At 46.6% G+C, this 13,327-nt stretch overlaps 1 protein-coding gene and 1 long non-coding RNA gene across 5 annotated transcripts in view; one reads left to right on the top strand and one right to left on the bottom strand.

Annotated features, from left to right (window-relative positions):
* Positions 1–3,178: 3,178 nt before the first annotated feature.
* Positions 3,179–13,327, top strand: part of URB1 (URB1 ribosome biogenesis homolog) — a 118,888-nt gene continuing 108,739 nt past the window's right edge. For all 4 annotated transcript variants that reach the window (XM_024239472.3, XM_063720872.1, XM_002830634.6 and 1 more), the window contains exons 1-4: positions 3,179–3,430; positions 9,513–9,652; positions 10,714–10,865; positions 11,616–11,748. In XM_024239472.3, coding sequence (XP_024095240.3) covers positions 3,289–3,430; positions 9,513–9,652; positions 10,714–10,865; positions 11,616–11,748 — 567 coding nt within the window. In that variant the 5' untranslated portion in view covers positions 3,179–3,288. The remainder of the gene's footprint in view (positions 3,431–9,512; positions 9,653–10,713; positions 10,866–11,615; positions 11,749–13,327) is intronic.
* The window catches only part of LOC129052306 (uncharacterized), a 35,994-nt gene continuing 34,171 nt past the window's right edge, over positions 11,505–13,327 (bottom strand). Inside the window, exon 3 of the long non-coding RNA XR_008517292.1 lies at positions 11,505–12,519. This is a non-coding gene — a long non-coding RNA (uncharacterized LOC129052306). The remainder of the gene's footprint in view (positions 12,520–13,327) is intronic.

Below are 13,327 nucleotides of genomic sequence, written 5' to 3'. Positions count from 1 at the left end.
TTATTTTATTTTTTGAGACAGGGTCTCCCTCTGTTGCCCTGGCTGGAGTGCAGTGGTGCAATCTGGCTCACTGCAGGCTCAGTCTTCTGGGCTCAAGTAATCCTCACACCTTGGCATCCTGACTAGCTGGGACTACAAATGTGCACCACCACACCAGCTACTTAAATTTTTTTTTGGTAGAGACAAGGTCCCACTATGTTGCTCCTGAGCCCAAGTGATCCTCCCACCTTAGTCTCCCAAAGCGCTAGGATTACAGGCATGAGCCACCACACCCAGCTTCTCCTACATATTTAAATTAGCTATTGCTAATGTAGAGGTAACGCTACCAATTTTGGTAACTGATTTTATGTCTGACAACCTTGCTAAATTCTTATTTAGTTTGCATTTCTGTTGAATTTTCCAATTAGATGACAGTTTCATTTCTTATTTCTTTGTCTTGCCTTATTTCACTAGCCACGACCTCTCGTAATAGATAGTAGCATGGTGGACATCCCTGTTTTTCCTATTGTTTCCAGTCATAATTCAAGTTCATATAGTTTTCCCATTGTGCATGATAATTGCTGCAGGTTTTTGGTATATAATCTTTACCAAGTTAAGGAAAGTCCTTCTATTCCTAGTTTTATGTGAATTTTAAAAATCATAAATAGGTATCTTTTCAAATGTCTTTTTCCATCTATTGAAATAATAATGGATTTTTCTCCTTTAATCCATTATTGTGGTGAGTTATATAAGTAAGATATTATATCCTTGTATTTCTTGTATTTTTTTTCAAGTGCAGTTTTGTATTCACTTAGCTAATATTCTATTTACACATATTTATATCCATACTTGAAATAAGTTCATCATTTTCATACTTTGTGTTATCCTTAGCTTGTTCTGTATTTAAGGTTATATGAGCCTCGTGAAAGATGTTGGGATACTTTATTTTTTATTTTGTGGAACAAACGGCACAGGGTGAGAATTATCTGTTTCTGAAAAGATTGTTAGAACTTAACTGAAAAATCATCTTCACGTTGGGAAAGTGCTATGGTTTGAATGTTTGTGTCCCCCTGAAATTCATTATGTTGAAACCCCATCCCCAGTGTGATATTATTTGGTGGGGGGGGGGCCTTTTGTGAGGTGATTCGCTCATGAGGGTGGAGCCCTCAGTTGGAATTAGTGAGTGTCTTTATAAATAGGCCCAATCGAGAAAGGTTGGGAGACAGAGAGTGAGGTACGTACAGGAAAAGTCCACATCTGAGCCACTTGAGCTCTGGGCAAAGAGTTTCAAAGAGAGGGAACAAGTACAAAAGCCCTCGGGCTTTTTTCCTTAGCTTAGAATGTCCTAGGAGCAGTACCACATAGTCTGCAACAAACCAGAATGCTCCTGGAGGCAAATAATGCAAAGCTTTGATATGGCAAGACAAGTCACTATCCAGAGGTTGGTGAACCTCATATGTGAACAAAGGGTTAACCCGGCATCAATGATTCATGGCATTAACTTAGTCTAAAACATCCAAATGCACTTCTGAGCCACACTTGCCATCCATACATCTCTGGCTAAGGCTGTAAATGGGCACTGCCAACTTCTGTTTCTTTGTTTTTAATTTGGGACTAGGATACACTGGGTGAGTCCTGGCTCCACCAGTTACTAGCTAGATAATCCTGGGAAGTTCCTCATGCTCTTTAATTGTTTGTAAAGCAAACCAGTGCAAAGACATGGCAATTTGCCCAAGGTCACACAGGCAGAAACTGAACTCAGGGCTTTTGACTGTTTCCTAGCTCTTTCTGATGACTCTTTGATTGGGACCACCATGGCAGAAAACAAAGTGGGTGGTTAGTGATTAACCAGAGAAGAGGACCAGTGTGGATAATCAGTCAGAATTAAGTCTGTATTCACTAATGAGTGTTGCCTTTTACAGATGACTTTTTGAGCATATCCCCCTCTCTTAACACTGCAGCATTAGCTCGTATCTGCTGGGGGTGACACCCTCTCTCTGACCTGCCTACAACACAGACATCTCCACAGCCACAATCATCTTGTCGGGACAGAGGCTCAGCGTCAACACACGTGCTTTTTCTACTAGAAACTCTGAAACCCCAATAGGCCACAAAAGCCCACATCCTCAGATGTTCAAAACACATCTGATTACAGAATATGAAACACGATTTTCTTAGACTAGAGGACAACCTGATGGAGAATTTCAGTAATCATCAAGTTACTTATCTAATGCGCTGGTTCATGGTTTATTTGGACACATACCTAAGTATCGATGAAGTCGTATTAAAATATGTACCAGCCTGTTTTTACTTATTTTTACTTTCATTTTATTTCAGAGCATTTAATGAGGTTCACAAGTCAATAACATCTTCCAAAAACACAGTGTTGTTTTTCTCCTCAAAGCAGTTTTTCATACCTTGCATCATTTTCTGTTCATAACAGTCCCAAGGATTGGATAGAGTTGGCTTTGCTGTCTCCATTTTAATGACAGGAACTTAGATGTGGAGGCCTTACGCTGTCCCGGAAGGGGTTTTACAGACGTTATTTCGTTTGGTCTTCTTCTCCCACCCTGCACGGCACAAACAGCCCATCAGTTTGGGGAAGTATGGGGTGGAGGGCAGTCTGGAGTGACATGCTACCAGACCAGTCGATCTGGTTCGGGCTGTGACATAAGGTAGGGGTCGAAGTCACCCGCACAGGGGGACCTGCCTGGCACCCAGCCAAGGCGAATCCACCTTCCCGGCCAGCCACCAGGGCCTCGAATTGGCAAAGCATCGAATCCTGTTGTGTGTGAAGCAAGCTCTTCATGCGACACCTTCAGGGCGACCTCGGGTCAAGAACTACTCATCGTGCTGCTTGGACAAGCCGGGGCCCCAGTCTTCGCGGACCGGCCAGGCCAGGAGTGAAAGGTCTGGGAGTTCTTCCGGCCAAGAGCACCCGAAGAGTCACCGGGATCAGAAGTGCGCCCCGGTGGACCCCAAACCCTGCAGCCAGGGGCGGGAGCGTCGTGGAGTGTCCGCTCGCCCCATGCCGTAACCGGGACAACCGCGACAGCAAACTCACATGGAGCCCCCAACACTCTGGATCCCCACCGGCCCGCCCCTTCTGCAGGCCACGCCCCTTCCGCCGGTCCCAGCCCCGCGCGGGTCTGCCCCTTCCGCCGGCCTTTCCCCGAGCCCCGCCTCTTCCGCCAGCCCCGCCCCTTCCTGCCGCATGTGGGCCTGAAGCGCGTGTCTGCTGTCTGTGCTAGTGCTCCTGCCGGGTCCCCTCAGGTGTGTCGTTTCCGTCGCGCTTCTGCCCTCTCGGCCATGGGGGTCCCCAAGAGGAAGGCCCCGGGCGGCCAGGACTGCGCGGCTTCCTCCGCTGGTGCAGCCAAGCGGGCCCGCAAAGAAGAGCTCACGGGCGTGCGGTTCAAGACTCAGCTGAAGGACCCGCAGGGCCCCGGGCCAGGTGAGTCCGGGGCGGCAGGCGCAGGGTCGGGAGCACAGGCTGGCGAGGTGGCCTCCGTGTGCCGGGCACAGCCCCTCCTTTCTGCAGCTTTCGGGTCACCTAGGCTCAGTGGCAAACCTCTGGTTTGCAGAAAACTGAGGTTCAGGACTGCTGTGTACTTCCTTGCTCTGGACTGTCGGCGACAGCGAGAGGGCCCCGACTTGCTTGATTGGGACAGTTTCATGTTACAACACATTTATTTCCCTTGCCCAGGCAGCATCCCTCAGCAAGCTGTAAAACCTCTTTATTGCAGTTGTCAGGGAAGTAAATGAAGTGTCCTCCTCTATTGAGTCCTTACCGAGTCAGCTCAGGACGGTTCATGAGATAGTTTGCTACTCCTTGGGCCGTCAGCACCGTTTTCAAAGGCTTCCATCCCCCGACACTCATACTGACTTGATAACTTGTAACAAGCTACTAGAAGCCACCACAGCTACTTGTCAGTTGACCAGGAATGGGCCAGTGACTGAGATGAAGCCGACTCTATAATTTAATTACACTTTTCGTAAAGTATGACCACCCTTCACGACTGCTTTTAATCGTTTGGAAAGTAACATGGTTTGGGAAAAACGCAATTGAACGTGTTGCCATGTGGAAGCATTGCTCTAAAATAAAACGGTGGCAGTTTTTCTCCCATGTTAAATAAATTGTTAAATTAATGGCCAAAATATCTTCAACTTCCAATTTTTGTCCTGATTTTTTTTTTTTAAACAGACAGGGTCTTGCTCTGTTGCCCAGGCTGAAGTGCAGTGGCACGATCATAGCTCACTGCAGCCTTGAACTTCTGGGCTTAAGCTGTCCTCCCACCTCAGCCCCCCAAGTAGCTGAGATTGTAGGTGCACACCACCATGCCCAGCTATGTTTTTTTTTGTTTTTTTTTTTTACTTTTTGTAGAGATGGAATCTCACTATGTTGTCCAGGCTGCCCTCGAACTCCCAGTCTCAAGCAATCCTCCCACCTTGTCTTCTCAAAGGGCTGGGAGTATAGGTATGAGCCACCACACCTGGCCTGTTTTTAAACTTTGATACCTGTACTTGCTAGTCACAGCTAGGAAGATGATACTTAGCATAGAGTTATATATTTCCGAATTCATTAAGTATTACTAGAGGCTATTATTTGCTACAGTAGAGTTAAAGTGATGAATAAAAATCTCAAAAAGCATCTGCCATTGTGGGGCTTACAAACAGTCGAGTGGGGCAGGCAGATATTGGTCAGTAAAATCACATACATACAGTTTCAAGCACGAGTTTTCCAAAGGAGAGGTACATGGTGCCTGAGGGTGTTTAACAGGCCTTGGATCTAATCTGGGAGCTCAAAGAAGGCTCCCTTGAGGAAGTGGCTTTTCTTTTCTTTTCTTCTTTTTTTTTTTTAATTATACTTTAAGTTTTAGAATACATGTGCACAACGTGCAGGTTTGTTACATATGTATACATGTGCCATGTTGGTGTGCTGCACCCATTTACTCATCATTTAACATTAGATATATCTCCTAATGCTATCCCTCCCCCCTCCCCCCACCCCACAACAGGCCTCGGTGTGTGATGTTCCCCTTCCTGTGTCCATGTGTTCTCATTGTTCAATTCCCACCTATGAGTGAGAACATGCGGTGTTTGGTTTTTTGTCCTTGCGATAGTTTGCTGAGAATGATGGTTTCCGGCTTCATCCATGTCCCTACAAAGGACATGAACTCATCATTTTTTATGGCTGCATAGTATTCCATGGTGTATATGTGCCACATTTTCTTAATCCAGTCTATCATTGTTGGACATTTGGGTTGGTTCCAAGTCTTTGCTATTGTGAATAGTGCCGCAATAAACATACATGTGCATGTGTCTTGATAGCAGCATGATTTATAGTCCTTTGGGTATATACCCAGTAATGGGATGGCTGTGTCAAATGGTATTTCTAGTTCTAGATCCCTGAGGAATCGCCACATGGACTTCCACAAGGGTTGAACTAGTTTACAGTCCCACCAACAGTGTAAAAGTGTTCCTATTTCTCCACATCCTCTCCAGCACCTGTTGTTTCCTGACTTTTTAATGATTGCCATTCTAACTGGTGTGAGATGGTATCTCATTGTGGTTTTGATTTGCATTTTTCTGATGGATCTAATTAAACTAAAGAGCTTCTGCACAGCAAAAGAAACTACCATCAGAGTGAACAGGCAACCTACAGAATGGGAGAAAATTTTTGCAATCTACTCATCTGACAAAGGGCTAATATCCAGAATCTACAGTGAACTCAAACAAATTTACAAGAAAAAAACAAACAACCCCATCAAAAAGTGGGCAAAGGATATGAACAGACACTTCTCAAAAGAAGACATTTATGCAGCCAAAAGACACATGAAAAAATGCTCATCATCACTGGCCATCAGAGGAAGTGGCTTTCCAAAAGGATTGTAGGATGGGACAGGGACAGGAACCTTTCTGGCAGAAGAAAGAGCACATTTAATTGTTAAAAAGATGTAGTATCTATATTTCATGGTCTTGCACAGAGAGCCTCATGACATTCAGGTGCTACATCATTTGAACACATGTCAGAAGGAAACCCGGGTTGACAGGGCATGGGTGTAGGTGAGTAGATGAAAGATGGGGCAAAGCTGAGTCAATGGGTGAAAGTGTGGATCCCTTGTTTGAGGCTGTGTTGAGCTTGTGTTTGAATCTGGTCTGTATCTTGGATTCTCTCCTCCTCTCTTCCTCTTGATATGCTCTCATAACCTCCTATGATAGGATTGCTGGAAGATCAGGGAAGTGAAGTTGATGGCTGTTAGGAAACTTTGTTTTCACCAGGCATGTGAGGGAAGGGTTCTGATGATGCTCCCTTCATGTAGTGGAGGAACAAGAGCTGCCGGGTTAGATTGGTAAGGACTGAGGATATTCCAGAGTGGAGCAGTGTCAGCTTGTGGGAGGATCCCCCATCAAGAAGGGTTTGACTCTAAGCCAGTTCCTTTGAAAGTGTTTGCCCACGACTCCACTGGTGATAGAGAAAAGGCCATACTGTAAGAGAGTACACTAATGGTTAAACTCTTGATCTCCTTCTCCCTACATTGCTTCTGGTTTCCCCACTGCATAAGTGGTAATTCTGATTAGCTGGATGTTCCCGCCAGAACCCTCCGTCTGCATCAGTCTATCCCCTGGCCTTGGTGGTTGATTCTCCTCCTGAGAATTTCTGGAATCTGTCTACTCCTCCTCTTTCCTTCATCATCATTCTAGTCCAGGCATCATCAGTCCCTGCTGGGACCGCGGCTGGAGTTGCCCAGAGTTGGTCTCTCTTGCTCTTGCTTCCCTACAGCCCGTGCTGTGTGCAGCAGTCATGATCCTTCAGAACTCCAAATCTGATTATGTCACTCCTCTCATGACACCCTTCAGTGGTATCCCACTGCCCTTAGGATAAAATCCAGTCATTTCCATTGCTTCATCTAGCCCCACCTGCTTCTTTGACTTCATCTCAGGCTGCCCTCCCCACTCACTCAATCACCTGGCCCCACTCACCTGGCTCCAGTGTACCCTCCAGCCTTGGCGCCTGGAATGTGGTCTCACCCTCTGCCCCCTCAATACTTACGTTTACTATTATTAATAATAGGTTCAGCATTACTTCTTCAGAGGAAACCTTCCCAACCCTCTAATCTAGATCATGTTCCCTAGTTACAGTCCTCATTACACTCTTGATGTTTGCTTCATAGCACTTACTTCAGGTGCCATATGTGTCTATGTAAGTGATTGCAGTAGGGGCTTAATAAATACTCACATTGGTCTCTATCATTAGATTGTAAGGACCATGTGGGTAGAGGTCATTTCTAATTTGCTCACCAGCACGTCTCGGGCACCCCCTGTGATGCCTGGAGCACCTGGTAGGTGCCCGGTAAATGGTGTATGGAAAGATGAACCCGTAAAGATGGCAAACGTAGCAGGCCAGCAGTTTCCACACTGTAATACTCTGGAATGCGGGGAGTTACATGCTAGAGTTTGGTGAATAATTCCTTAAAAAAGAGTAAGTAGTTGCACTGCTCTTTCTGTGTTGACAGCCCTTGCTATCGCTTGCATTCTGTGTTTTCTTGAGGGACAGAGTAGGTATTATGCACGACTCCAAGGTGCCTGTGCCGACTGAGCTCCTGTGACCACAGTCACCTTGGCCAGAACACCCATGGCTCTTGCTCATAATCACCACCAGACCACGCTGCACACGGCGGCAATGGAGTCTGGCCCTGACGCTCAGAGCAGCGCCTGCCATATGCACTTGCTCGGTGACTGTTAAAGGAATGACGGTGGTTGCTGTGGAAAATGTTGCAGCATAAAATGGGATCTGAAAACACCTGTGAGGCTGGCAGAGGCCGAATGTGACTGGATTTTCACTGCTGCTGCTGAGGACACCTGGGGGGCTGCTTATGTTTTGAGGGTTTACCTTGCCCTAAGTGTGATGCTGGATGCTTCATGTGTAAATTAACCTTTTTACGCTTCCTACAAACCCTGTCAGGTAGGTTCTGTTCTTGTTCCGTTATACAGGTGAGGTACCCAAAGCTCAGAGTTCAGTTCCTTACTCAGTACCATGCAGCTAGTAAGTGGCTGAGCGGGGATTCATGCCCAGGAGTCTGGCTCCATTTTTTGTTCTTTTCTGGTATGTTTTTGGTGTAAGGTCCTGCTCATGCGTCCCCGGGCAGATATTGCTTAGCAGCGTCAGGGACTTGAATCTGAGACATGCAGAATTGCTGTCCAAGAGGAAGGATGTGTTGGTCCTCTCTGCTCAGCTAGTGGAGCTCACCTGCAGTACCAAGCCCTTTTCTGGGCCTCATGCTTCAAGGGAACATAGAGAGTGACCTGAACACAGAAGGAGTTTGAAACTGTCATTTCTGAAGAGAGGTTAAAGGAAGTGTTTGGTCTTCAGAGGTGCCGACTAGGGTGATGGCAGCTGATGTGGGAAAGAAGGATTAGATCCATTGCCTGTGGCCCCAGGGCAGAGGAGGAAGGACCCCTTAGGGATGCTCGGACACTCCCTAAAGCTGACCACCCTGTTCTGATGTGTCTATGAAGACTGTAGTGTATTTCTTAAAGGTTGTGGCATTTTACATTTTGCTGTATTGATAATTACTAAGTGTGTTTTAATAGAAATATTTAGTCCCTTCCTCTGTGTTTTTTTTTTTTTTTTTTTTTGAATAAGGTGAAGTCTCCACTCCCCAGAAGAGATGAAGGCCCCAGTAAGATGTGTTACGTTTAGCTTATGCTCTCATGCGGCTTCTAACCCACTGCCATGCCCTGCCTTCCTAGTTTTGATAAGTGTGGCCCAAAGAATAGAACCAGAGAGAGGCAGGGTTTTTTTGTTTTGTTTTGTTTTTGAGACGGAGTCTCACTCTGTTGCCAGGCTGGAGTGCAGTGGTGTGATCTCGACTCACTGCAACCTCCACCTCCCGGGTTCAAGTGATTCTCTGAGAGGCAGGTTCAAGTGATTCGCTGAAAGGCAGTTTTGTAGAACAGGTTCTGGCGGGAGAATTCTGTGGGCAGCGGCACACAGGTGGCTCCCAGTTGGTAGGGTGGGGTTGTGGTGGGGGTTCAGATTCAGGTGTCAGTGGTGGGGGAGGGGAGGTTGTATTCATTGCAGGAAGGGCAGTAGAATCCTCAGGCTGTTGAGAGGGGAGATTTTTGAGTGGGGAACTTCTGGGGTGGCCTTATGGGGAAACACTCGAGTGGGGTGCCCTCCTTTGGGTTTTGAAAGAGCACCGATGTCAGCTGATGCTTGGCATGCTGACCGTGGGCCAGGTGCAGCACGGACACTCCGTGTGCCAGTGCACTCAGAGCAGCAGGTGATCCGCCCGCCTCGGCCTCCCAAAGTGCTGGGATTACAGGCGTGAGCCACCGCGCCCGGCCGGGTTTAGGGTTTCAACATGAATTTTGGAGAGAAACAGTTAAGTTGATGGCATTCATAGTAGCTTCCGTGCAGTGTAGTTGGATCGGGGAAGGTCACAGAATAGGGAAAGCAGGTTGCAGTGGCGGCTGTGATTGTTTCTAAGAAGACTGACCTTGTTAACGTTTGAACATAACTTTTTTTTCAGGCTTGGAAGCGTTTGTGTCCGCTGCCAAGAAACTACCACGAGAAGATGTGTATGATGTTGTGGAAGGGTATATAAAGATTTCTGTTGAGTGTGCGGAAATTTTCCAGCTCCTAAGTGGAGAGAAACGACCTGAAAGTGAAGTATGTTGTTCCTTACATGGCTTGATGAAGAGAAGAAAAGTTAATGCTGCTGTTAAGTTTGATGAGGAAAAATGTGATAGAAATTTCCATTACCAACTTTGTATAGAAAATGATGCTTTGTCCCTGTGCTGTAGGAATGTATTCATTTTTTGCCTCCATGACCTTTGAAAGCATTTTAGTGGAAAATTCTCACTTATTATTAACATTTGATGAATGATATCAGAAGGAAGGATCATAGATTCCTAATCAAAATATACTTGGTTTCAGTATGGTTTATTTAAACAAAAGGGAAACATAAAACATGTGGTGTCACAGACTCACAACACATAATGAATTGATGATTGTTTTCTGATTCCAAAGAGATCGAACATTGGGATATTGATGTGCCTGTTGAAATCTCAGGGTTATTGCTATAAGGATGTAGACCTGAATATCTCTAAAGGAATGAGACCCAGTCATTAAGAGAATTTTCTTCTCATTTGATTTTCTGTGATTGTAAACAAGCTGTTCTTTCTTTCTTTCTTTCTTTCTTTCTTTTTTTTTTTGAGATGGAGTCTCACCCTGTTGCCCAGGCTGGAGTGCAGTGGCGCAGTCTCGGCTCACTGCAAGCTCCGCCTCCTGGGTTCATGCCATTCTCCTGCCTCAGCCTCCCGAGTAGCTGGGACTACAGGCGCCTGCCACCACGTCCGGCTAATTTTTTGTATTTTTCGTAGAGACGGGGTTTCACCGTGTTAGCTAGGATGGTTTCGATCTCCTGACCTCGTGATCCGCTCACCTCAGCCTCCCAAAGTGCTGGGATTACAGGCGTGAGCCACCACGCCTGGCCCTAATAAGCTGTTCTTTATTTTGCTGGACTGTGGGAGTGGGGCTACATGCAGAGCCTGGGTCCTGCAGGTCAGCCTGCCAAGCTGTCACCTTTGACTCAGGATCTGGGTGGGCCTCATCCTTCATGTTGAAGGCTTTAAGCCTACAAGTAACTATGGCTAAGACAAAAGGAGCATATATGTACAGGAGGAAAGGAAATGAGACAATTTCTAAGCGTTTCAATTCTGTCTTTGCAGACGATGTTAATATTTCAAGTTTTTGAGGCCATATTATTGCGGACAGCAAGTGATCTTTCACATTTCCATGTTGTGGGAACCAACATTGTGAAAAAGCTGATGAACAACCACATGAAGCTCATCTGTGAGTCCCTGTATGCCTCAGGTTACAGGTAGGCAGTCTGCCTTGGCGTGACAAAGGATGGGCCTTTGGGTTTGGTCTGCATTCAGCTCTCCGCAGGTGCATTTGGTCATTACCTTTATGGCTAGAGGAGAGCTGAGCTGTTTCCGAGGCCACAGTGACCGAGTCTCTGCACCCTTCCTTTGTGGACCAGCCCTGGCTGTCCCTGACTCCTCTCTTATTTACCCCTTGTCCCTCTTGTCCTGCCTGCCACTGTCCTTGCTGCTATATCTGTTGACTGACTCCCTCTACTGGAATCCTAGGTGCATGTGGCAGGGTCTTGCCTGTTATATAAAATGCCACCTTCCCAGCAGCTAGAACAGGGCCTTGCATGTAGCAGGTGCTCAAGAAACCATGGAATCTGGGTAACCGCAGAACGGAAAGACAGCCAAGAGCTCGCGTTCAGAGGCGGTTTTGTGAAGAAGTTGTCCTCTGTGTTCTGCGGTCACAGGGACTGAGGTGTGGTCTGTTGATCACGCGATGGCTCACTCCAGAGAGAAATGTCCGTCTTCAAATCTTGTGTTTATATTCTTAATCCTACTTAGTTTTAATTGTTAGCCTTATTTTGAATCTTTATGCTTTTTTTTTTCTTTTCCTTAAAAAAAGAGCATGTCTTTTTCCTTCTTTTTTTCTGGTTTGGGGATAGCAAGTAACACAAGCAGCTCGCAGCTGGCTTTGTGTGAGGCGGCTCTGTGCTTCAGCTGTTCTTGACGTGTCTGATTTCCTCTGGTTCTCTGTGCAGGTTGGCTCGCGCCTGCCTGAGCCTGATGGCCGCCATGGTGACCCAGGGTCCGGAAGCTGCCAGGGACGTCTGCAGCCATTTTGATTTGAATAAAAAGACCTTGTACACCTTGGTGACCAAGAGGGATTCAAAGGTGAGGGGACCACAGTGCCTCGTGCCTTCCATGGGTCTCCTTCCCTTGGAGGACTGTAGTGGTTTTTCCTCCATTCTCTGGCCCTGATCCCCACGCAGATGAAATGAGAGGTGTCTATGTAGAGGGGTGTGTGTCAGCAGCCACAGGATCTGTCTATGAGGACAGGACTCACTTCAGGCTGGCGATAGGGCCAGAAACTGGCAGAGCCTGAACAATGGGGACATCTGAGGAAGCTCCTGGGGGCTGAGTGGCGCAGGGCCTTCCTGGTTGTGAGGATGACTTAGCTGTGGGTATCTCCTCTCCTGGTAAACGAAATACCCTCCATGTGCCCATGGCCCTGAAGCTTGTAGCGTGTTCCAGTCCTCTGTTCCTGTTCTGCCCACCTCGGAGAAAGCCCTTGAAGCTCTAAGCCAGTGACGTCCTCAAAGAGGACTTTTATGGCTTTTTAATAAGTGACTTTTGCCTCCCAGTTACAATCTCGTGATGGGTAAAGGTTGGATTGTACCCAAGAAAATGGGAGTGTAGATGGTTGGTTTTCAGGAAACCTGTGAAACAAAAATTCCCTGGTGGCTTTTGAGATTTCACTTGGGTTTGGAAAGGTTCTTGGGGAGCAGGCACACTTTGAGGACTCCTGAGCTTGAGAGAGGGCATCCTCCCGTCGCGTGTGCTGGCTGCAGGTTGTCTGTCGAAGGGCCTCTTCTGGTTGCCATATCAGCTCCCCTGCTGGAATTCAGTGCTGTGAACATCCCTGGCCAGAGTGTCACCCTCTTCCTGAATGTAAAGAATAAGGGGACAGGTATCAGCCCATCCCATCTGCCACGGTGGAGAACCACATTAGAATAATTCACTTCTATAACCGTGTGCTGCCTTGTTCTGTCAGTATCCCTGGGAACTAAGAGTTTCTCCATTGCCGGGAATCGGACTAGAGGGTTGATAATACCAAGTAGCTTTTATGGCTGTGTGAGATTGGCCTGGTGTTGAGGGTTTTACTGGAATTACAAATAAGGTATTCTCTAAGGAAAAAAATTCTAGGTCTTAATGTCTCTTAGATACTATGTTTTATCCATGTGTCAACAAATTCCATTCAATGAGTAATGGCTCCTGACGTTTAAATACATTTCTAATAAAAAGAATGTGTGTGTTATTTGCAGACTAGGGCAAATATCACGGTTCTTTGGTCTTACCTGGCAGTAAGCCTGGCAGTAATTATCCATCAGATGCCCTCCCCACCCATCTCTTTTGATCTCAGCCCTCCCAGCCGTCTAAGTGAAATAGACTTTAGGAGCCCAGGCAGCGTGGGAAAGGGCTTCCCGTCCTGAACCCCGGCTGTAGGGCCACACACAAGCCGTTTCATCTCAGAGTCTCAGGGCACATTATTTTACCTCTCCCAGATCTGTAAAATGGGAGTTACAGTCAAGTTGAAAGTGTTTTTACTTTCATTGTGTAATCTGTAATAAGTATCTTAGATACCTTATATGTTATAGGAAATGGAGTTGAGACATTACATTTAATAAGGAACTGTTAGGAACATTTGAAAATAGAGCAGCGTGAGGAACCCCTGTACCAGCTGTCCAGCTTC

The sequence above is a fragment of the Pongo abelii genome, chromosome 22, assembly GCF_028885655.2.
Source record: "Pongo abelii isolate AG06213 chromosome 22, NHGRI_mPonAbe1-v2.0_pri, whole genome shotgun sequence".
Taxonomy (NCBI): domain Eukaryota; kingdom Metazoa; phylum Chordata; class Mammalia; order Primates; family Hominidae; genus Pongo; species Pongo abelii.
Note: the sequence above shows the minus strand (reverse complement) of the source record. Positions and strands in the feature narration are given on the sequence as shown.